The 19820-nt window shown below is 35.1% G+C and overlaps 2 protein-coding genes across 2 annotated transcripts; one reads left to right on the top strand and one right to left on the bottom strand.

Annotated features, from left to right (window-relative positions):
• The first annotated feature begins 4360 nt into the window (after positions 1-4360).
• Positions 4361-11730, top strand: LOC113059292 (collagen triple helix repeat-containing protein 1-like). The gene is made up of 4 exons (XM_026227678.1): positions 4361-4554; positions 7861-8079; positions 9033-9249; positions 10380-11730. The coding sequence occupies exons 1-4, from the start codon at positions 4438-4440 to the stop codon at positions 10526-10528; spliced, it is 702 nt and encodes a 233-aa protein (XP_026083463.1). The 5' UTR covers positions 4361-4437; the 3' UTR covers positions 10529-11730.
• A 2179-nt stretch (positions 11731-13909) lies between these two features.
• Positions 13910-19273, bottom strand: LOC113059290 (mitochondrial folate transporter/carrier-like). The gene is made up of 8 exons (XM_026227675.1): positions 19148-19273; positions 18833-19014; positions 17808-17958; positions 16530-16615; positions 15999-16153; positions 15691-15804; positions 15271-15416; positions 13910-14494 (listed from the first exon to the last, which is right to left on the bottom strand). The coding sequence occupies exons 2-8, from the start codon at positions 18999-19001 to the stop codon at positions 14368-14370; spliced, it is 948 nt and encodes a 315-aa protein (XP_026083460.1). The 5' UTR covers positions 19002-19014; positions 19148-19273; the 3' UTR covers positions 13910-14367.
• Between the last annotated feature and the right edge of the window lie 547 nt (positions 19274-19820).

Genomic DNA, 19820 nt, shown 5'->3' with positions numbered 1-19820 from the left:
CATGAAATGGCTTCTTTTGTACGAGTCCCTGGGCGTCAGACAAAGCATGTCCCTGCTCTGCTTTCCTTTGACTGTCAGACTCGTGTGGAGTTCAGGTGAGACTGCCGCCATCAAACTTCGTCTATAGTGCCCTCAGGATAGATCCTGCTTTGCTACTGTGCATGAATATTCATTCATTTTCCTGAAATGATGATGCAAATATTTTAAATATTATGCAACTTTGTGAAATCCTGTAAATGCTGATTAACACACCTGTAACTGTAAATATAATGCCACTTATTATTATTATTATTTATATATAAAATTATCATGTGTTTTTGTTTCATTTTTATAGATCATGTATATATTTATTAATTTTTAATTGGATATGTGTCTTGTTTTATTTATAAAAAAAATCTTATATTGAGTATTATTATTAAAAATATTTCAAATATTATGCAACTCTGTGAAATCCTGTAAATTTAGATTAACACACCTGTAAGTGTAAAAATCATATTTTGCCATTTTTATTGTAATTTTTTATGATAATTATTATTATTTACATACTGTATACCATGATAGCATTGTGTTTTTTTTTTGCATTTATTTTTTCATTATAATTTTTTACACTTATAATGCTAATTATTATTTTTTTTAATATAATAATATAATATATATATTATTTTTCCAATTGTATTTTATTGGACATGTGCCATGTTTTTTTTGTTGTTTTTTTTTACTATTGAGTGCTATTATTACAATAATTTTAAGCAATATGTAATTCCATGAAATCATGTAAATGTCAATTGAGGCATTTGTAACTGCACATTCTGTATCAATGCTGGCAGTTTTATAAAAGCTTTATGTTATGAGAAATTATGGTGAATTTACCACAGTTAAGAGGCGTTACACATGAGAGTATTAATGTAATAAAGTTTGTTGCTTTATTTAACCATCATCATTTCGCAGAAATCCTGCAGCTGTGAGTCGAGGAGTAATTAGCATCGAGGGGAGACTCATTTCAAGCACTTGTCTTTTTGCAGCCGGGCTCTTCATGGACAGACCCGGAGGAGAATATCATCCAATCAGCAGTCTGCCAGCTGCCAGGAGGACACCACATGACACTGTTGCCCCCCAGTGTTTATTCTCTCCTCCATTTCAGTTATTTACTGTATCCTCCACAGTCAAGTCCAATCATAATACCATGTTTTTTTATGGTACCTGTTATTTATTTGTATACATATTTTGCATATACCATAATAATATTGTGTTCAAGTCCATTTTTTTATTATTTTGTTTATTCTAGATTTTATTTTAATATTTTCTTAGATATACATGTTAATGACATGTTTATAATTATGTATGTTAATTATTGTTTTTATTTGGTTCATCATCATTATTATTTTTAACATATACCAGAATAATACCATGTTTGTTATTATTATGTATAGGTTTTTATTTCATTATTTATTCATTTTTACATGCACCATGATAATATATCACTATCATTATCATTATTATCATTATTATTATTATCATTATAATTATTATTATTGGATATGTGGCTTTTTCTTCTTCTTTACCTCCAATCAAGAAGTAGAGTATTGATGGAATTTACATACATGGTACTTCAAAGAATGTACCACAGTATTTTGAGACATTCATGTTTTGTATGTTGTCATTGAATATCATGTCATTATCATATTAAAAATATGCCATGTAAATTCCATGGTACATTATTATGCAATTATTCAGTACAATGGTATGCTCTGCTTTTGACAGTGTCTGATGACTATTTGCTTTCTTTCTGCAGTGATGGGAAAATGCAGATGTCAAGATTCATTCTTCTCTTTAAGTGTCTCTGTTAGGACGTGTCATCATAAGTTGGTAACCATGGGGACAGATATCAGTTCTCCTGCATCCAGTGTCCCGTGTGGCATCCTTCATTGTGAAAGTGATGTATGGTGTGCAGTGCTGTCATAGCCGTCTGAGAATATACTGAGTTTATCACACATCATTCAACATTTTGGGTTCAGTAAGATTTTATTTTTGAAATAAATTAACTCCTGTGGCAAGAATGCAATGCATATAAAGTAGCACAGCTATTTACAACAGTAATAATAATCAGAAATGTTTCCTAAGCAGTAAATCTGCACATTAGAATTTCACATTTCTGATGGATCAAATGACACTGAAGACAGGAGTAGTTATGCTGAAAATTCAGCTTTGATGACAGGAATAAATTATATTTTAATGTATATTCAAATATAAATAAGTTATTTTAATTTGTAAAAATATATCACAAAATATTATTACATTTACTTTATTTTTGATTAAATTACTTCAGCCTTGTTGAACAGAGACTTCTTTCGTATATGCTCCAAGTACAGTATATTTATGATACATTTTTTTTAAGTACTTGCACGGTAGCTGATTGCACTATTATTATTATTATTATTATTATAATTATGTCTGTTTTACATATCAAGTAATCTGCCATTTAAGGTTTTGTCTGAAATAGAAATTCACGGTATGTAGATTCTGTTATCTGAATTTCTGTCTGTCCATTAAAACATAAATCCATGAATCAGCCCTTGCAGGATTTGACCTACAACCTTTAAGTTACCAGCCCTGTTCTTGAAAGACTAGCCAGCCCCGAGCCCACCCACCCACTGTCACTGAACCGCTCTTCATCGCTCAATACTTGACCTGAAAACAAACACTCCACAGCCTGACAGACCCTTCAGGGCGCATGTATTAGTCACCACATACAACATGAACAATGACTCTTAGAAAATATTACTAGAAGGCCCTTGTCCAGGGGCCGCAATAGCTGGCCAGTCACACAGCAGAAAGTTTACTTTATAGTGCAGCTTAAATCCATGATTTGAAAAATACAAATCTCTTCATATTTACAGTGTCTCGACAGAGCAATGAATGGATGGCTGTGATGCGAGGAGAAAGAGCCGATTCAGCAAAGAGGAAGACCTCGGTCACAGAGAAACGGCACTCTGTACAGTAAGCACACAGATTTGGTTTCCGCTCCGGCCTTGGGATGTCGCCAGGGGGCTGCCGTTCAGGAAAAATGGAGGGAGACTGGAAGATTGAATGGGGGACTTGTTTAAGATGTGAAAAGTTGAAGGGAAATCTAACTAACATCTCAGTTGGCTAGTATATGCAGGTTTTAAGATTAAAGTGTAGATTTTAAAAAAGCCCCAAAAACTGTAAATTCTGTCATTATTCACTAACCCTCGTGTCATTTCAAATCTGTATGCTTAGCCTATATTTTAGGGTGAAATAGTGGTTTTTTTTAAAGAGTGTTTATGCAATCATTTCCTATATTGACAGTTCATAGTGTTTAAAAAGAACAAAAACACTACAGAGTGCAACATGTCCATTCATTTTCTCCATAGGGAATTGATTTTTAACAGTAACTTGACTGACCTGCTGTGAGATGAAGTTTTTAATCTATGGTATATGCTTCTGTTGAAGCCATTTGCTCAAAATCATGTTAAAAAGCTGAATTTGTAGTGAAAAGGTACACTTTTGATAATTACTATATGTGAAAAATCTGCCATAATCAAAGAAAAGCAGCAAGCAAATCACATCAAAAGAAGAAAAGCTAATGTCAGAAAGTAAGAAATAAAACCAGAAAGTCATTTTGAAAAATGTTGTGAGCATTAGAAATACTCGGCATACTTTAAAAATCAACCCTGCAAAGGGAAGGAAAAAGCTGAATTTTAAATCCCCCTCTCCACTACAACTCTCAAACCACATTAGCATGCATTTAAATGTAAGAAAATATAATAAAAAATATTTATTTATTTTTTTGGCTAAATGGTTTCCTTTTATGTTTTTTTTTTGGGGGGGGGGGGGTCATCTATTTTGCAAAATAATATTGCTCTTAATTTCATGAATGCAATGCACAGGACAACTTATACAGTGCTTTTATTGTGATTTTTCCTTTGCTGCATGGGAAAGAGCACTGTGAACTCAGCAAAGTACTTACTTTTATGTTCCATGGGTGACTTTCTTTTTTTCCAGACTTGGACTGTCATCAGGGAGCATAAACAATGGCAGAATGGTTAGCTGTGGTGAACTATCCCTTTAAATGCAACATTTTTAGCCTGGACAAAAAAACAAAAAAAGTTTTTCAGAGTGCTCTATGATGCATAAAAAGTTAGAGGGCTTCTCACCTGTGCAAAAATCTACTGAGAAACCACTGATAAGAAAATGAGAAGTATTGGTTCCTGTTCTATGTTCCCATTATAATCCGATTCTACATGTGGAGGGAAGTTTCTCCAGCAGTCTGGGAGTAATTGGTCCCTAGAGAGATCACATCAGCCCCACCTCTCTCCACCTCCCACATCTCTCTCTCTCTCTCTCTCTCTCTCTCAGTCCTGTCTAGAACTCAACAGATGTAAGCAGCCCTGTTTTCTCTAACTGCTCAGCTAAAATATGGGACACTTGAAGACACGGGTATTGGTCATCTTCTGCTTATTATTTACATGTTACAAAGCAGAAAAATTAAAAACCAGAGGTCTGCGCCAAAAGGATGTTGACTACATGGAAAAAGTAAGACTAAGTATTTATTGAATTATTTTTGTCTCTTTTTACTTCAAAGGGCAGGATAACTTTATATTTCTTTGTGAGTGTGTGTGTGTGTTGCATTTAAACCCAAAGGAAACTTGATTGCTCTGAGACTAAATTATGTGTTACTTAATTATTCAGATGTTTCTCATAAAATTCCAGGCAAGCGTTGACTTTAAAGAGTAGGGAGCTAAAAAGGACTGTGCATAGCAGCTCAGCTCATTTTGGAATAAATCTGATTAATGTTCAAGATTTTGAGATTACAGACTTTTTATTGCACACTTTGCACAGTTTGAGATCTATTTTGAATCTCTGCAGGAGAGATATGATTTTATTTTTTATCTCACAAGACCTTATTTCTCTAAAACAGTTATAAATGAGGTCTCCTCTGCACATAGCTTTTTTAAATAAGAAGTTTTGTCTTCTTTCAGAGGTTCTAGAAACTTTATTTTGAGCTGTCTGAAAGAGGTCATAACATCAGACACTTCAGTTTTAACCATGTAGTATGAGTGACTAAAAGATAATTGGTTATGCTAGCTGATTCTGTCTCTTCAAAAGAATCAATATTAAAACAGTGATTTCCTGCAGACAGTGCAAGTTTTTCTTATTGACTAAAGCCTTTGCCAATATTGAACAATGCCAGATTGATTTTCGCAGATGCAAGAAGAATATGAGTCACAGGGACCAGTTAACCAAGCGGTAACAATGCATTGATTGCTAAAAAGGATGTGACAATGCTGTTTAAACTCCTTTCAAAGCCTTTTGCAGGAAACTAGCTAGAATTGTGTTTCAGGTACTCTGCTAAAACAGGTGAGTCTGTTTGGTTAGTCTGAAAGTGTACTCACCATCTGGTCATCCAAGATGTAGATGAGTTTGTTTCTTCATTGTAACAGATTTGGAGAAATGTAATGTCTTTCTCATCAAAGACATTAAATGATGGACTGGAGTGGAGTGGTGTGGATTACTGGTGGATTATTGTGATGTTCTTAATCAGCTGTTTGGACTCTCATTCTGACGGCACCCATTCACTGCAGTGGGATCCATTGCTGAGCAAGTGATATAATGCTACAGTACATTTCTTCAAATTTGTTTTAAAGAAGAAACTAAATCATCAAGGATAGCATAATAAAGTATATTGTTACAAGCTAAAAAAAATATATACTTTGTGCTCTCAAAATGACATTTCTAACAAGCTTTGTCTCACCAACATGACCTAGCATAAACCACAAGGTGCTGAATGGGCCTAGGTGCTGACTTTATTTCAGGAAAGGTTACGGGCTACGACAAATGAGTTAAGATGGTTTATCATAAACCATAATCAGTGAAATGACAAAAAACTAATCCAGGGCTCTATTGATCATGGACTGGGAAAAATGTCTTAGCTCCTAGATCAGAGCTACTCTATCTCCAAAAAAAGTGTTTTATTGTAAACGATTGTATCAGGTAAGCATGCTGCTAGATTTATCACTGGAATGAAAAACAGGCACGGTGATTCTTTTGTATTTGCTCGCGGTGTGTAGATTATATGGAGGAGAATTTCTCATTCAGACCAGTCGGGAAGCATCACTAATGAACCTGGCAAGACTTGCCACCGAGGAAAATGGTGCTGTGTGCATCCAGCAAGGCAAAGCCAAGCGCACTGAAGGCTTGAGCTCGGCCACGGCACTGCAAGCTTATAAATATGAATACATTTCACTTCCTGGCTTGCCCATGGCCTGTATCGGGAAGATTTATTACCTATTTAAGGGCCCTTATTTCCACAGCTCTGTGCTCGCAGGCATGCTAATTAGAAGCTGCATTACTCTTGCAGAAGAGACTCAGGTGACAACGGAGCTGCTTACTAAAGCCAGACCCCCTGCGCCCAGAGCCATGTATTGTTCACGCAGACAAGGTTTGGTTAGGCGATAAAATCACTTCATATTCGACACGTGCGCTCAGAAGCCCTTCACTTATTGATATGTAAATGTTTGGTGTGTCACTGGCTCGCTAATGCGCGTACATTTGTACAAAAAAACTCTTAAATAGCCTATTATGCATGCCCTTTTTCTGCATGGTCGCAGAGCTCGCTGGTTGTTCCACCTGGCATTTTGGCGAAGTTTCTCAGCCATCAGTGGCACTGGCATAAGTCAACTGAATGTTCATTTAAATGCATTTTTCTGCTCACAAAGGCTCTGCAGGTTCTGGTAGTTGATTAAATGAATGCATAACATCATATATTTTGACTATTAGTGCATATTATTAAGCAAATATTTAGCTGTTGGTGCCATCTAGCCTATACAATTTTTAGTAGGCCATTAGGCTATGTATTTTCTATTATAATATTTCGAGTAAGCTTTTATTTACATAACTTTAGTTTTAAACTTCTGTTTAGAGTCAATGCAAAAGTGTATTGTTTTTATTTGAGCTTCATTTTTTATTTTAAAAGTTGCAGTGTTTAGTTATTTAACAAAAATAGCCTAATATAGCGTGGTTTGATGATGAGTGTTATTTCTTGTTCAGGCTACACAAATTTATTGTTATGTATTTATAAAAATATAATATATTATATTTATTTATTTATTGTCTGTTACGATAGTCACTGTGCCTAAAGTTTTGTCTTGGGTTGGCAATATTGCTAATTTAGCAAAACTGAACTTGTAGGTCAGTTGTCTTGGTCCAGACCAAAAAAACAAGAAGAAAGAAAGTAGAAAAGGTTAGACTACATTTAGTCCTGGTTCCATCATTTTTAACACCAAGCCTAGCAAACAAAGTTCGATTTAACCAAAGTCAAACCTGCAAATTAAATAACACACTGGAAACCACCCACAAACATTTTAGTAATTCATACTGGCATTTTGCATGGTTAATCAGGTTAGTACTCGACTAGTATAACCCTGCATGTTTTAAGATGATCATACTGTCAAAGAATGCCATATCCGCGTTTAAGCTGTTTGTTTATCTGAAACTCTGTGAACATCTGTGTGATCAGATAATAAATGACATAATGACAGACTGATTGGACAGATGATTCAGTCTCCATCCAGCCAGGCTTAATGCATGCAGCGTCACAGACAGTGTAGGCTACTTCTCCATGCCCATTAGCTACATTGTCTAAAACATTAAGTATTAGGCATAGCATGGTATTTTCATAAGTTCCCAGAGACCACACCATAATAGCTCATTCCAGATGCATTACATTGACTAGACTTGACTTGGATGAGGTTGTTACCTACTGTTCAGGAACTCCAAGTTACAAAATATGCTGTTTAGTATCATGCCAGAAACCTCCTGTTGAATCCTGCATGTTTTCAGTATTCCAGCTGCCTCCAAGGTCCAGCAGGCACCCAGGGAAGGGATGGAAATCCAGGAGTGAATGGAATTCCAGGTACTCCTGGAATACCGGGCCGGGATGGTGCAAAAGGGGAGAAGGGTGAATGTGTGACGGAGAGGTTTGAAGAGCCGTGGAAACCCAACTACAAGCAATGTGCCTGGAACTCTCTCAACTACGGCATCGACCTGGGCAAAATTACAGTGAGGTCACAATTATGAATACTGCTTTAGAAAGCATGTCCAAAAAACAAAAAAACAATGCTTTCTTACTTTATCATTTATATACATAATAATTGGCATTAGCTTTTATTTATTATTTTCAGTTTTCATATTAAGTCATTTTTGTAGCATGTGCTTTTGTCAGTTTTATTCATTTTCTTTCATTTCCGAAACATTTTATATAGCTTTTATTTTTATTTAAGCTATAGTTTTTTGAAAATCTAGAAAGTAAAAATAAGTAGTTATTATATATATATATATAAGTTTTTCAAATGTGTTTTTCCATCTTTGTTACATATTTATAATCAATTTTTATTTGTAGTCAACAGTCACAACACTGTTACACTGTAAATTAGTTTTGGAAGTTGTAAATAAAACAAAGTTGATTGGAGTATGTTTTACAAGAAAGAAAATGTACATTTCAAAATAAAACAATTTCAGTCTGTCTATTTCAAAATGTAACATTTAATTCAGTGTGGTTTTGCTGTTTCTTTGTAATTATTGGTAAGGTTGACGTTATATATATGTATAAACTTTAAAGTACCATGGTAATACCTTGTTTTTAGGTGAGGAAAAACTGTTTAAAATTTCTATTAAAATTAAAATAAATACATATAAAAATAATTCAATAAATAAATGTAATTTTCAATATTTACAAATTTTCTGCAGCTCTTTGTCAAAAAAAAGAGTGCAATTTATATACAATTGTGTAGGTAATTATAATAATATTTGGAAAAGTAATAGTGGTGGCAACCACTTGGTAATCATTCAGAACAATGATAAGACTCAAAGCACTTTGGTAATACTGTCTCAGAGCATCAGCATACCACAGGATTTTTTCTGCAGGATATGTTTGGTTTATATGCTTCTTTCGAGCAGGTGTGTTGTAAACAAGGCATCAGATTCATCAGCTCTTCCTGTGTTCCTGTCCTCAGGAGTGTACGTTCACTAAGAAGCATGCAGACAGTGCTCTCCGTGTGCTGTTCAGCGGCTCACTCAGGCTGAAGTGTAAGACAGCTTGTTGTCAGCGCTGGTACTTCACTTTTAATGGGGCAGAATGTGCCGCTCCGCTGCCTATAGAGTCCATCGTTTACCTGGACCAGGGAAGTCCAGAATTCAACTCCACCATCAACATACACAGAACCACATCAGGTAAGAGCCAAGAAACCACTCGTTCAGACAGTGACATCAGAACTGGAAATCTGAGACTGCCAAAAACAAGTCCTTACAGTGTGTCTCAGCACACATCAGTCCTGTTATGGCATTTTATGAAACTCCAGTTTGAAATGGAGATTTTTAAAGTACATTTTTGCAAGATTTGTAACATTCTATCAGACAAATAAGTCTTCTAGTGTTAATAATTTTGCAGAAATTAATGTTGGACAAATGTTGGCAAGCGAGATATTTACTTGCAGAGTTCTGCTGAAAGAATGATTTTATTTTTGAGTCATGCATTATTTTTAGTAGGTGGAAATTATTAAAATCTTAGTAACAAGGCTGATGTTTAATCTGTGTCAAAAAAACAAATTTTACTTGTCTTTTTAAAAAATAAATAACAACTTTACATCATACATTACATTTGATCACTTTTTTTGGTATTGTGAAAAAAACTATTTTTGAATGTTGTTTTAGACTTTTATTTTATTTTTGTCAAGACACGTCACACATGAAAATCAAAGGGAATATGTGCTGTACATATACAGTTTATTGAATAATTATTATTATTTATCTGTCAATTATTTAATTAAATGTTTATATTCATTCTTAAATAACTTAAAATAAATAATGTATTTTTTCAGTATATATAATTTTATATTTTTTCTTAAATCATTAGAAAAATTTAAATATTTTATAATATGTATTTTATATATATATATATATATATATATATATATATATATATATATATATATATATATATATATATATATATATTCAGCAATTATTTATTTATATTTGTAGAATATTTTAAATATGTATAATAATAATAAGCAGGGAGATGTTGGAGAACTGGTCATTTTGCTAAATAAACCCTTTCAGGATGAATCAGGATATTTGGTGTTTGGGTCTATTTTGCGATAATGACTGTCTGTCTGACCATTATGCCTAACACATGTTAATAAGGAGCACAAAAGGCAGCCTTGTGTAGAATGACTCATGCTGTTTTCCCCTCGGTTTTGACCTGTAATATAAAGTTCAGCTTGAAGTCTGAGATGGTCATCTGAGTACCAGAGCAGAGTTATGAGAAACGGTCAGACTGACACACCGTCTGTTTGTTTCAGTTGAAGGTTTATGTGAAGGAGTTCGGAAAGGCCTGGTTGATGTAGCGATCTGGGTGGGAACCTGCGGAGACTATCCACATGGAGACGCTTCAACCGGCTGGAATTCTGTTTCCCGCGTGATCATAGAAGAGCTTCCTCTGAGCAGCTGAGTCCCTCACAATCTTCCAGAAACTACCAAGCACTTTCTGTGCTACTACAATTTTCTTTTTTTTCTTTTTTTAAAGATGAATTGCTTTGTACTACTCTTAAAATATTTTTTTTTATTGACATTGACGGTTCCATGAAGAACATTTAACATACTTTTGATTCCACAAAATATTCTTTAGGGTTTTTCACAGATGCCATGGAAGAGTCCAATTTGCATCCTTTTTGCATCCAAATTTTCAGTGATCAGTTCTAAAAATAACCTTTTTTTTCATAGTGTGATGAACATGGATCAAATGGGACCATTTTATTGTTCCTACAGCGGATCAAAGCAGTGGATCTGTACACACCACAAGCACTCGCGCTCACTTATAATGATCTTTCGCCATTATATCCTCGAAGAGTATGGTATGAATACCATATGAAGAGTATGGTATTATGTAGAGCTTAATTCAAACCCTTTTCAGAGACTTAAAGTCCTACAAGAGCTACAGATGATGAAGGTATTTTAACTACACTAGCAGAAACACGGTGAGCAGCATGATAGACACTAAAACACTGCAGAAAATAAGAATGGAGAATGCAGCAAATATAATTATTTTATCTGTTATACATACTGTTTTTTTTATGAAAAAAAAAGGTATTTGTAAAGATTTTTTTCCCTCTTCTTCTCAGGACAATGTGCTTTGGCTCTTATGACCAAATAATGTTATCGTTGATGACTTTTTATTTTTTATTTTTATTTTTGTATTATTATTTTACAAAGTACTGTTGGTCGGATGGAAATTTATATCTGTTCCAAAAAAGTGTTGCCTGCACCTGATGAAAAGGAAATATAGTGACAGTAGCTCTCGGAAATTTTACTGATAGAGACTGATAAAAGGCAGCAGAATGTGAGAAAGAAAGGAACGAGGGATAGTGGGGAGAGGGAGGAAACCCTTGATCTAAAAAAAATAAAATAAAAAAAGAACCTTTTGAGGACTGGAAAGATTCCATGGATGTTAAAGGAACCATAAATGCCAATAAAGAACTTTTTATGTTTAAGAGTTTACTGGACTAAATGTTCATTGGATGAGTAAAGTGTAGATATTTTTTTTTTTTTAAGAACTATTCACTGAAAGGTTCTTTGGGAAACCAAAAACATTTTATTTATTTTTTTACTTTCATTTCCTTCCAACCAGTGGCGTAGCCTAAAAATAGATGCAGAATTATTTTTTATAGTCTCAATAAAAAAATGTTTACTAAACATGGGCTATTGTTGTTTGCTTAGAATATATATATATATATATATTTTTTTTTTTTTTTTTTTTTTTTTTGTTCGCGACTTGGTTGATTCAGATCGGCAGTTCGGAGCCTGTTTGCGACTCGGTTGATTTCGGTTGATTCAGATCGGCACTTCGGAGCATGTTCGCGACTCGGTTGATTCAGATCGGGACTTCGGAGCCTGTTCGCGACTCGGTTGATTCAGATCGGGACTTCGGAGCCTGTTCGCGACTCGGTTGATTCAAATCGGGACTTCGGAGCATGTTCGCGACTCGGTTGATTCAGATCGGCACTTCGGAGCCTGTTCGCGACTCGGTTGATTCGGATTGGCACTTCGGAGCATGTTCGCGACTCGGTTGATTCAGATCGGGACTTCGGAGCCTGTTCGCGACTCGGTTGATTCAGATCGGGACTTCGGAGCCTGTTCGCGACTCGGTTGATTCAAATCGGGACTTCGGAGCATGTTCGCGACTCGGTTGATTCAGATCGGGACTTCGGAGCCTGTTCGCGACTCGGTTGATTCAGATCGGGACTTCGGAGCCTGTTCGCGACTCGGTTGATTCAAATCGGGACTTCGGAGCATGTTCGCGACTCGGTTGATTCGGATTGGCACTTCGGAGCATGTTCGCGACTCGGTTGATTCAGATCGGGACTTCGGAGCCTGTTCGCGACTCGGTTGATTCAGATCGGGACTTCGGAGCCTGTTCGCGACTCGGTTGATTCAGATCGGCACTTCGGAGCACGTTCGCGACTCGGTTGATTCAGATCGGGACTTCGGAGCCTGTTCGCGACTCGGTTGATTCAGATCGGCACTTCGTAGCATGTTTGAGATTTTTTTTAATTCAGATTTGGACATCGAAGCAGGAAGTGTTTGTCAAACAGTTAATTGGTGATAAATATTTGGACTTGAGGCTGTTTTTTACCTGTCGATTCAGCATGTACATGGACCCACACACAAAGGTGGACACACTCTAGACTTAATCATCAGTAGGGCTCTAAACTTTTCATCCACTGTACCTTGATATATTTCTAGAAGCGCTTCGGCAGCATTTGTTTGCAGATGCCACTCGGTTTGATATTTTGTGACATTTATGTAGCCTATATTTAAGTCCGACAGCCCTCTCTTGATGTCTACCTCTACAAACAAGGGCTGAAACAATCACTTAACCTCGTACTGGAGTGACAAACTCTTAAAACTACAGTAAAAGTACGTTTGTAAGTAATTATGTTTAACAATTTGAGTCTGGACAGGAACAGTAAAATATATATATATATTTTTTTTAAGAACTCCTATCTTGGGTACAGGTTCTTCAAAGAGCATTAGTTATTAACCTATGAGCATAACAAATTTTAAGCGCCATGAATTTGAGCTCATTAACACAAATGTCAGCAATGAGCCAGAAATGTCAGATTCAGTGAATCTGTGTGTGCGCTTGTGAAACCCGAGGTTTTTTTTTAGTCATTGCACAGAACACATACAGCGTCAATGAAACCTGGATGTAAACATGAAGAAGAATTACACACTCATAAAACCACTGATGAATTACCATTGGGCAATATAGCCAAAACAATTATATCTCTATTTTCTGCCTTCTGACAATATTTGCAATACAATCGATCTCAAAATGTATGTATTTGGTCTGAAATTGCAGAAAAGACATTTATAATGTTACAGTAGATTTCTATTTCAATAAGTGCTGTTCTTTTGAACCTTCTATTCATCAAAGAATCCAGAAACACAAAACTGTCAACACAAATGTTTTCAGCATTTTATAATAATGGGGGTTTTTGTCAGCAGCAAATCGGCACATCAGAATGATTTCAGAAGATCATGTGACACTGAAGACTGGAGTAATGATGCTGGAAATGAACATGAATAAATTACATTTTACAATATATTTAAATATTAATATAACTTATTGTATACGGTTTTTCTGTATTTCTAATCAATAAAATGCAGCCTTAGTGAGATGTCTTTAAAAAACATTTTAAAATATTAATACCAACCCAAATGTTTGAGTGGTAATATACCAAATGGAGGAATTAAAAAAAATAAAAATAAAAAAAAACACGGATTTTTTTTTTCAACTGTGAAACTGAGGATAAAAAGCACATTAAAATTATTAGAATAGTCACAAAGTTGTTTATTTTCAAGCTGACAGTGAATTATTCACAAATATGGATATTTCAGATATTGCCCAGCCCTTGTTATCATAACCCATTGCTATCTCTTGATAAAAAGTTTCTATTAGATAAAACAAACAGCCTGTATGTGAATATAATTTACAGCCACACATAATATACCACTCATGTTCACAATAATGTCACCAGTGTTGTAGAGAAACCAAACAAGTATTGGTTTTTTGACGAGTGTCTCCTGTTAGACACACAAATGACACTCTGACCTCTGTGCCCTCATGCACTTCAGTTCTCCAGAGAGGACCAGGATGTTTTATTTCTCTCGGTTTACATTTCTGACTTCTCCATGGCTGTTAAACACTGTCACTGACAGGACGTCCCATCCCAGGTCCAGCTCTGCTCTCTGACGGACGGCTTCGCTGCAGTTATTCCCGTTCTCAGTTCACTTGTGCTGGTCCAGGAGGAAGCGGGAAACGTTCTCATAGACCAAGAAGGTAATGCAGCAGGCCGGAGTGACTCGGACCAGGTTGGGCACCATGCCTTTGTAGAAACCCAACAGGCCCTCGTTTCTGATCCAACACCAGGAGAAAAGCACAAGTTAAAGACTACTCCCAAAAAACACATGTGAAAATTCAAGACTGATCAGCTTTATATCTTGCACATATTAAACCGTTATAGGCTCTCTGGTTGTTTTGATCAAAATTAATGTTATCATTTCATCTCATTTTCTAGAACACTGCATTCAGAAGTTTAGGAGATTTTAATTAAGATTTTAATTAATAATATTTTCATTTACCAAGGTTGCATTAAATTGATCAAAGCTGACAGTAAAGATTATTGCGACAATAATATTGCAAAATATTACATAAAATACAAACACTTCATATATTGAATTACAATATTGTATTACAAATGTATAATATAAACAGTACAATTCATCAACTCCTGAACAAAAAGCATTAAAGTTTCAGCAAAAATAAAAACAGCAAAAAAAAACTTCAGCTTTGCATCATAGGAATAAATTATATTTTAAAATATATTCAAGTAGAAAACAGTTCTTTTATTGTAATAATATTTCACAATATTGCACATTTTACTGTATTTTTTTTATCAAATGAATGCAGCTTTGTTAAGCAGAAGAGACTTCAGTTCATAAAAACATATATATTTGAATGGTACTGCAGTATATACACATTTCATTAATGTAGTTAAAATGTAAGTCTATAGGGCATTAAGGCAGGTTCGATTGCATAAAAGTGAAGCTGTTTTTTTTTGTTTTTGTTATTTAGATCACCAACATATGATTGTGTTTGGTTCGAGTTTAGCATGTAAATCTCATGCTTACCGAAACGTTCTCTGGACAACATCTATCACTCCATCATACGTGTTGTGCTGATCTTGCAGACGGGCTCGGACCACCTGATACGGGTATGTCATAGCCACTGCAAATATTTTGGACAAAGCTGCCATGGTAATGTATTCTAATGCATTCTAGAGAGAAAACAGAGCACAAAATGCACCATGAGCAACTACAAACTACATTAATGAGCTGATGAATGAGGCTGTTTAGCATAATACCACTTTGAAAAGTGATGCCAATTTGGACACCTAAAATTAAACATGCAAGGTCAAGTGACAACAGCATATCTATTTTGAAATGTTTATTGTTGCATAATGTGATGTTTCACATTTTAAAAGGGCACAATATGCAGTAAACATTTAGTTCATTTTATAAACTATCAAAGTGTGTCGTGCTCATACTAACCAGTTTAGCATCTGGTTGCATCTTTCTATATTTGTTATAATCTCTCTTCAGCTCTTCATATGCCATGAACTGCAGTGCACCATGGGAGGTTCCAAGCAATCCCGGGACAAACCCCTAGGGATCATAACAGTTAACTTAACTAGATAAAGCAAACAAACAAACTCCACAACATGCAACACAACATTCCCGTGCACACTCCTTATTTCCTTATACAAGTGCTCCTCCTACTGGCACAATTTGGAATTTCTTCAACTATTTCCTGTTAAAAGAAACATTCCCTATAAGTTGCCATAGAAAGCCACTTGTACCCCATAGAGGCCTGCGATCCCTTCATGGCGGTAGATTTTCACAAGAGCATCCATCATCCCCTTGTACTGCTTCTTAGATGGATCGGCGCTGTACTGCAGAACCAGACGAGTTTTGGTGACCCAGATGGGATTGGTCAGGCAAAGCGTCACCGCCCCTTAAAAACAGTGACATTAAACATAAAGTAAATGAACGGCAGCTGTTGTAAAACCAAGATCCACATGAAAAGAGTCATTACTGGACTTTAATGGCTCACGCGGAGTCATTCCAGTGAAGGATGTGCCTCATTCAATTAGAGAAGCACATGACACACATACTCTTCAACATGAGCTCTTTCTGGAAGTTTAGATTATATCCATTCTTCCGATCCATTTACATGCCGTTTAATGTCACAAAAAGCTTTTATATGATATTAATGGACAAATCGTGACTTGATGGACTAATCAAGACAAAGACTGCTGGTCTAGTGATAGATGGCTCTGCTAATGGTTGTGCCCACTTGGTTATAAAACAATAAGGGTTGATATACTGACCTGCTCCTGCTGCTGACAGCAGATGTTCAGTAGCACTCAGCTCTGTCTGTCTGCCCTCTTTCCTTTGCGCTTTGATTGCATTGTAGCTGCAAATAATAAAAAAAATTATATTACTTAAGTGATGTTTATATCGAAACACCTAATTGATTCTGTACTGAAAAGCATTGCAACTAAAAGTAAAACTTAAAGGGGCCATATGATGCTTTTTTAAAGATCATTATTTGGTGTATTTGATGTAACAGAATATGCTGACATGCTTTAATGTTAAAAAAACACATAATTTTTTCAAATACTGTACATTATTGTAGGTCCTCTTTGCCCCCCTTCTCTCAAACATGTTGTTTTCTACAAAGTCCCTGTTTCCTACAAACACAGTCTGCTCTGATTGGCCAACTGACAGAGTGCATTGTGATTGGCCGAACACCGCAAGCACTTATGGGAAATGTAACGCCCCTTTCCATAATCACGAGCTTCATCTTTCAACATAAATGTAGGCAGAATTAAAAATGTCATTAGTTTTACCATCAGTTCAAGCTCGAAAGAGGAACATAGTGGTGTGACAGACACAGTCATGAAGCTCGTATGTGTTTGAGGTACACAAGCCACCGATTGTTAAGACGGCTGACTCCTCTGTGTTACCTTGTCTCTCTGCCTCTCACACACACGATGCGCAAAACTCTGCATTTGAACATTCAATAGCAAATACTTAAATGAATAACAAAACATACTTACAGTAGCTGATTCAGAAGCCCCAGATTGTCGTAGCAAAGTCAGAATGACCTCCTCTCTCAGGTTCATTAAACAGTCTTCCATAAAATGCATTGCTGTTCTGTTGTAAGTAATCTTATAGATCCCTAAATGCATCTACTTTCAGAAGGCCAAATAAAGTGCATTTGCTTTCTCCTAGATACACACAGCATCTCCCTGACATGACTGCTTCAACACTTACTGTGCTACTGGAACCACACCTTCTTTCTTTGCGTGAAGATTTGGGCAGCTTTATGCAAATATTTCCACATAGAGACGTAGACATGTTTACTTTTATAAAGAATATCTTTTTGGATTTGAGACTTTAGTCTTTGCAACTTAACAGATCTTTTTCATGGACCAAGAGCTTGTAACACTCCAAAAAGGAAAGAAAAATTTCACATCACATCATATGACCCCTTTAGGCATGCACTATTTTCACAAAAAATTATAAGCTCTTTACATAATGCAAAAATATACACCATGCAGGATGCATTATACAGTGCTCATTACAGGGAGAAAAATGCATACAAGAAAAAGTAAAGCCCCCATGATGCTCCAGCACCCCAGATATTTGGGGTGACACCTTGATAAAGGCCCCTGAGACCCTCCTGCTGCCAGACGCTTTTCATGCAGTGCAGAACTCCGCTGTATTTCGGTCTAACATCCAGCCCGTCACTCACTGTAATACAGTAAAGAGCAAAACAGTTGAGCCTTACTCATGCCACACCTTTCAGCAATGCATGCTGGGATACTGCAAAAACTCTCATACACTATACAGAAAAATCTGTTAAACTTTATGCAACAATTTATTTGATTTACTTGACATCATAAATTTAAATTCATTTGGAAATGGTCTGTTTTACATACAATTCCTGATACAAAATCTTTATTTTATTTATTTATTTTACAATAATTTGAATATATAAATATAATTGCAAATACAATTTATTAAACTATGCATCTAGATGTTGACAATTACAAATATTTATTTCGGGGCTAATCACATCATACCATTTGCTTGTAAAGTTGACAGATATATATGTTGATATATTTCCATATATATATATTTAAATCTGATCTGTTTAGTATTATAATAAAACGTGTTAATCACGGTTGTTAATATTGTTTCTATGTACAGCGCCTACATGTTTTATTAAAATGAAGCTAACTATTAGAACTTTTCCCACTATAATTAATGATATTAATGTTTGCTAGAACTAGACATCTAGATGTTGGACAAGTTTCATATATTTATTCTGGGACTAATCACATCATAACATTTTGTTGTACAGTTTAATAATAAATTACTACATTTGTCAAATGTTGACATATTTTCATTTACATTTAAATGTGCATATATGTTTATGATAAATAACATGCAATAAATTGCGGTTATTCATATTTTTCAAAATACAGTACCTATTTTTTATTAAAATAAAAAAAATCATTATTAAGCATTATTATTAGCTATAAAACTGACCTTTTAATCTCAAATGGCATGACCACCCAGTACATTTAATGACATATTGGTTCTGGTTTTACAGATAACTTACCCGCGAACCTAATTTTGACAAGATCCAAAGGATGCAGCACCAGTGTGGACACCACTCCTCCACTGAGCCCTGCTATTAAATTCTCGATCTTCACATGACTGAAGAGTCTCTGCAGGCTGCTGGTGAGGGTCAGAGGGACAGGGGAGCCCTGGCTGGGACTGGGACTCATGACTGCTCCCTTACTGCAGGTAACACCAAAATCACCTAACGTTATCTTAACATGAACAGTCTTAAAGAATCACTTCAAAGCATTTAGACCGGTAAAGAACTTCCTGGAATTTGAATTTCAAGAATCAACGGGGTGTATGACCTTACCAGTTAATGCGAGATCACATGCAGTGACAGCAGAGACGATTCAGACGGAAACATGCTGAAACTGGAGCATGGCGCTTTCCACAACACAAACTACGCATGCGTACCATTGAACTTTCAAAATAAGAGTTTTTGACCATGACGAAAGAGTCAGTAGCGGAAATAAGAAAATAATAACTAATATACTAAAATAAAAAGACCTACATAAAATAATAATAATAATATATATATATATATATATATATATATATATATATATATATATATATATATATATATATATATATATATATATATATATATATATATATATATATATTTGGACTAATCACACCATTGTATTTTGTTGTAAAGTTTATTAATTAATGACATCATGACTGTCGACAGTGTATTCATTATTTATATAATATTTTCTTCTACAATATGGCCTTTTGCTCTATTTTACTTTTCTCTATTATTATATATCGTGTAATATGATGTTGTTGTTCTCTGAATAATAAAAAAAAATAGTGTCATGATGAAAATGACCATTAGTATAATCTGGTTATGAGAAGGCATTACTTTTAAAATGTACCGTGAATAAGTGATGTATTATTTTCATGAGAGATTTTATTTCTTTTATTGACTCGTCATTTATAACCGATACATTAGATCAGTTAAGTCAAAATGGTTAAAT

The sequence above is a fragment of the Carassius auratus genome, chromosome 41, assembly GCF_003368295.1.
Source record: "Carassius auratus strain Wakin chromosome 41, ASM336829v1, whole genome shotgun sequence".
NCBI lineage: Eukaryota > Metazoa > Chordata > Actinopteri > Cypriniformes > Cyprinidae > Carassius > Carassius auratus.
The sequence above is the reverse complement of the archived record's forward strand: the minus strand, read 5'-3'. Positions and strand labels throughout refer to the sequence as shown.

Excerpts from the sequence above, each read along its gene's own strand:
- LOC113059292 (XM_026227678.1), top strand. The coding sequence starts at position 4,438 with ATGGGACACTTGAAGACACGGGTATTGGTCATCTTCTGCTTATTATTT. Across the intron at positions 4,555-7,860 it reads ATGTTGACTACATGGAAAAA|TATTCCAGCTGCCTCCAAGG; the intron begins GTAAGACTAAGT and ends GCATGTTTTCAG. Across the intron at positions 8,080-9,032 it reads TCGACCTGGGCAAAATTACA|GAGTGTACGTTCACTAAGAA; the intron begins GTGAGGTCACAA and ends TCCTGTCCTCAG.
- LOC113059290 (XM_026227675.1), bottom strand. The coding sequence starts at position 19,001 with ATGAGTCCCAGTCCCAGCCAGGGCTCCCCTGTCCCTCTGACCCTCACC. Across the intron at positions 15,417-15,690 it reads TGCAACCAGATGCTAAACTG|AATGCATTAGAATACATTAC; the intron begins GTTAGTATGAGC and ends TTTTCTCTCTAG. Across the intron at positions 14,495-15,270 it reads GTTGTCCAGAGAACGTTTCG|AAACGAGGGCCTGTTGGGTT; the intron begins GTAAGCATGAGA and ends GTGTTGGATCAG.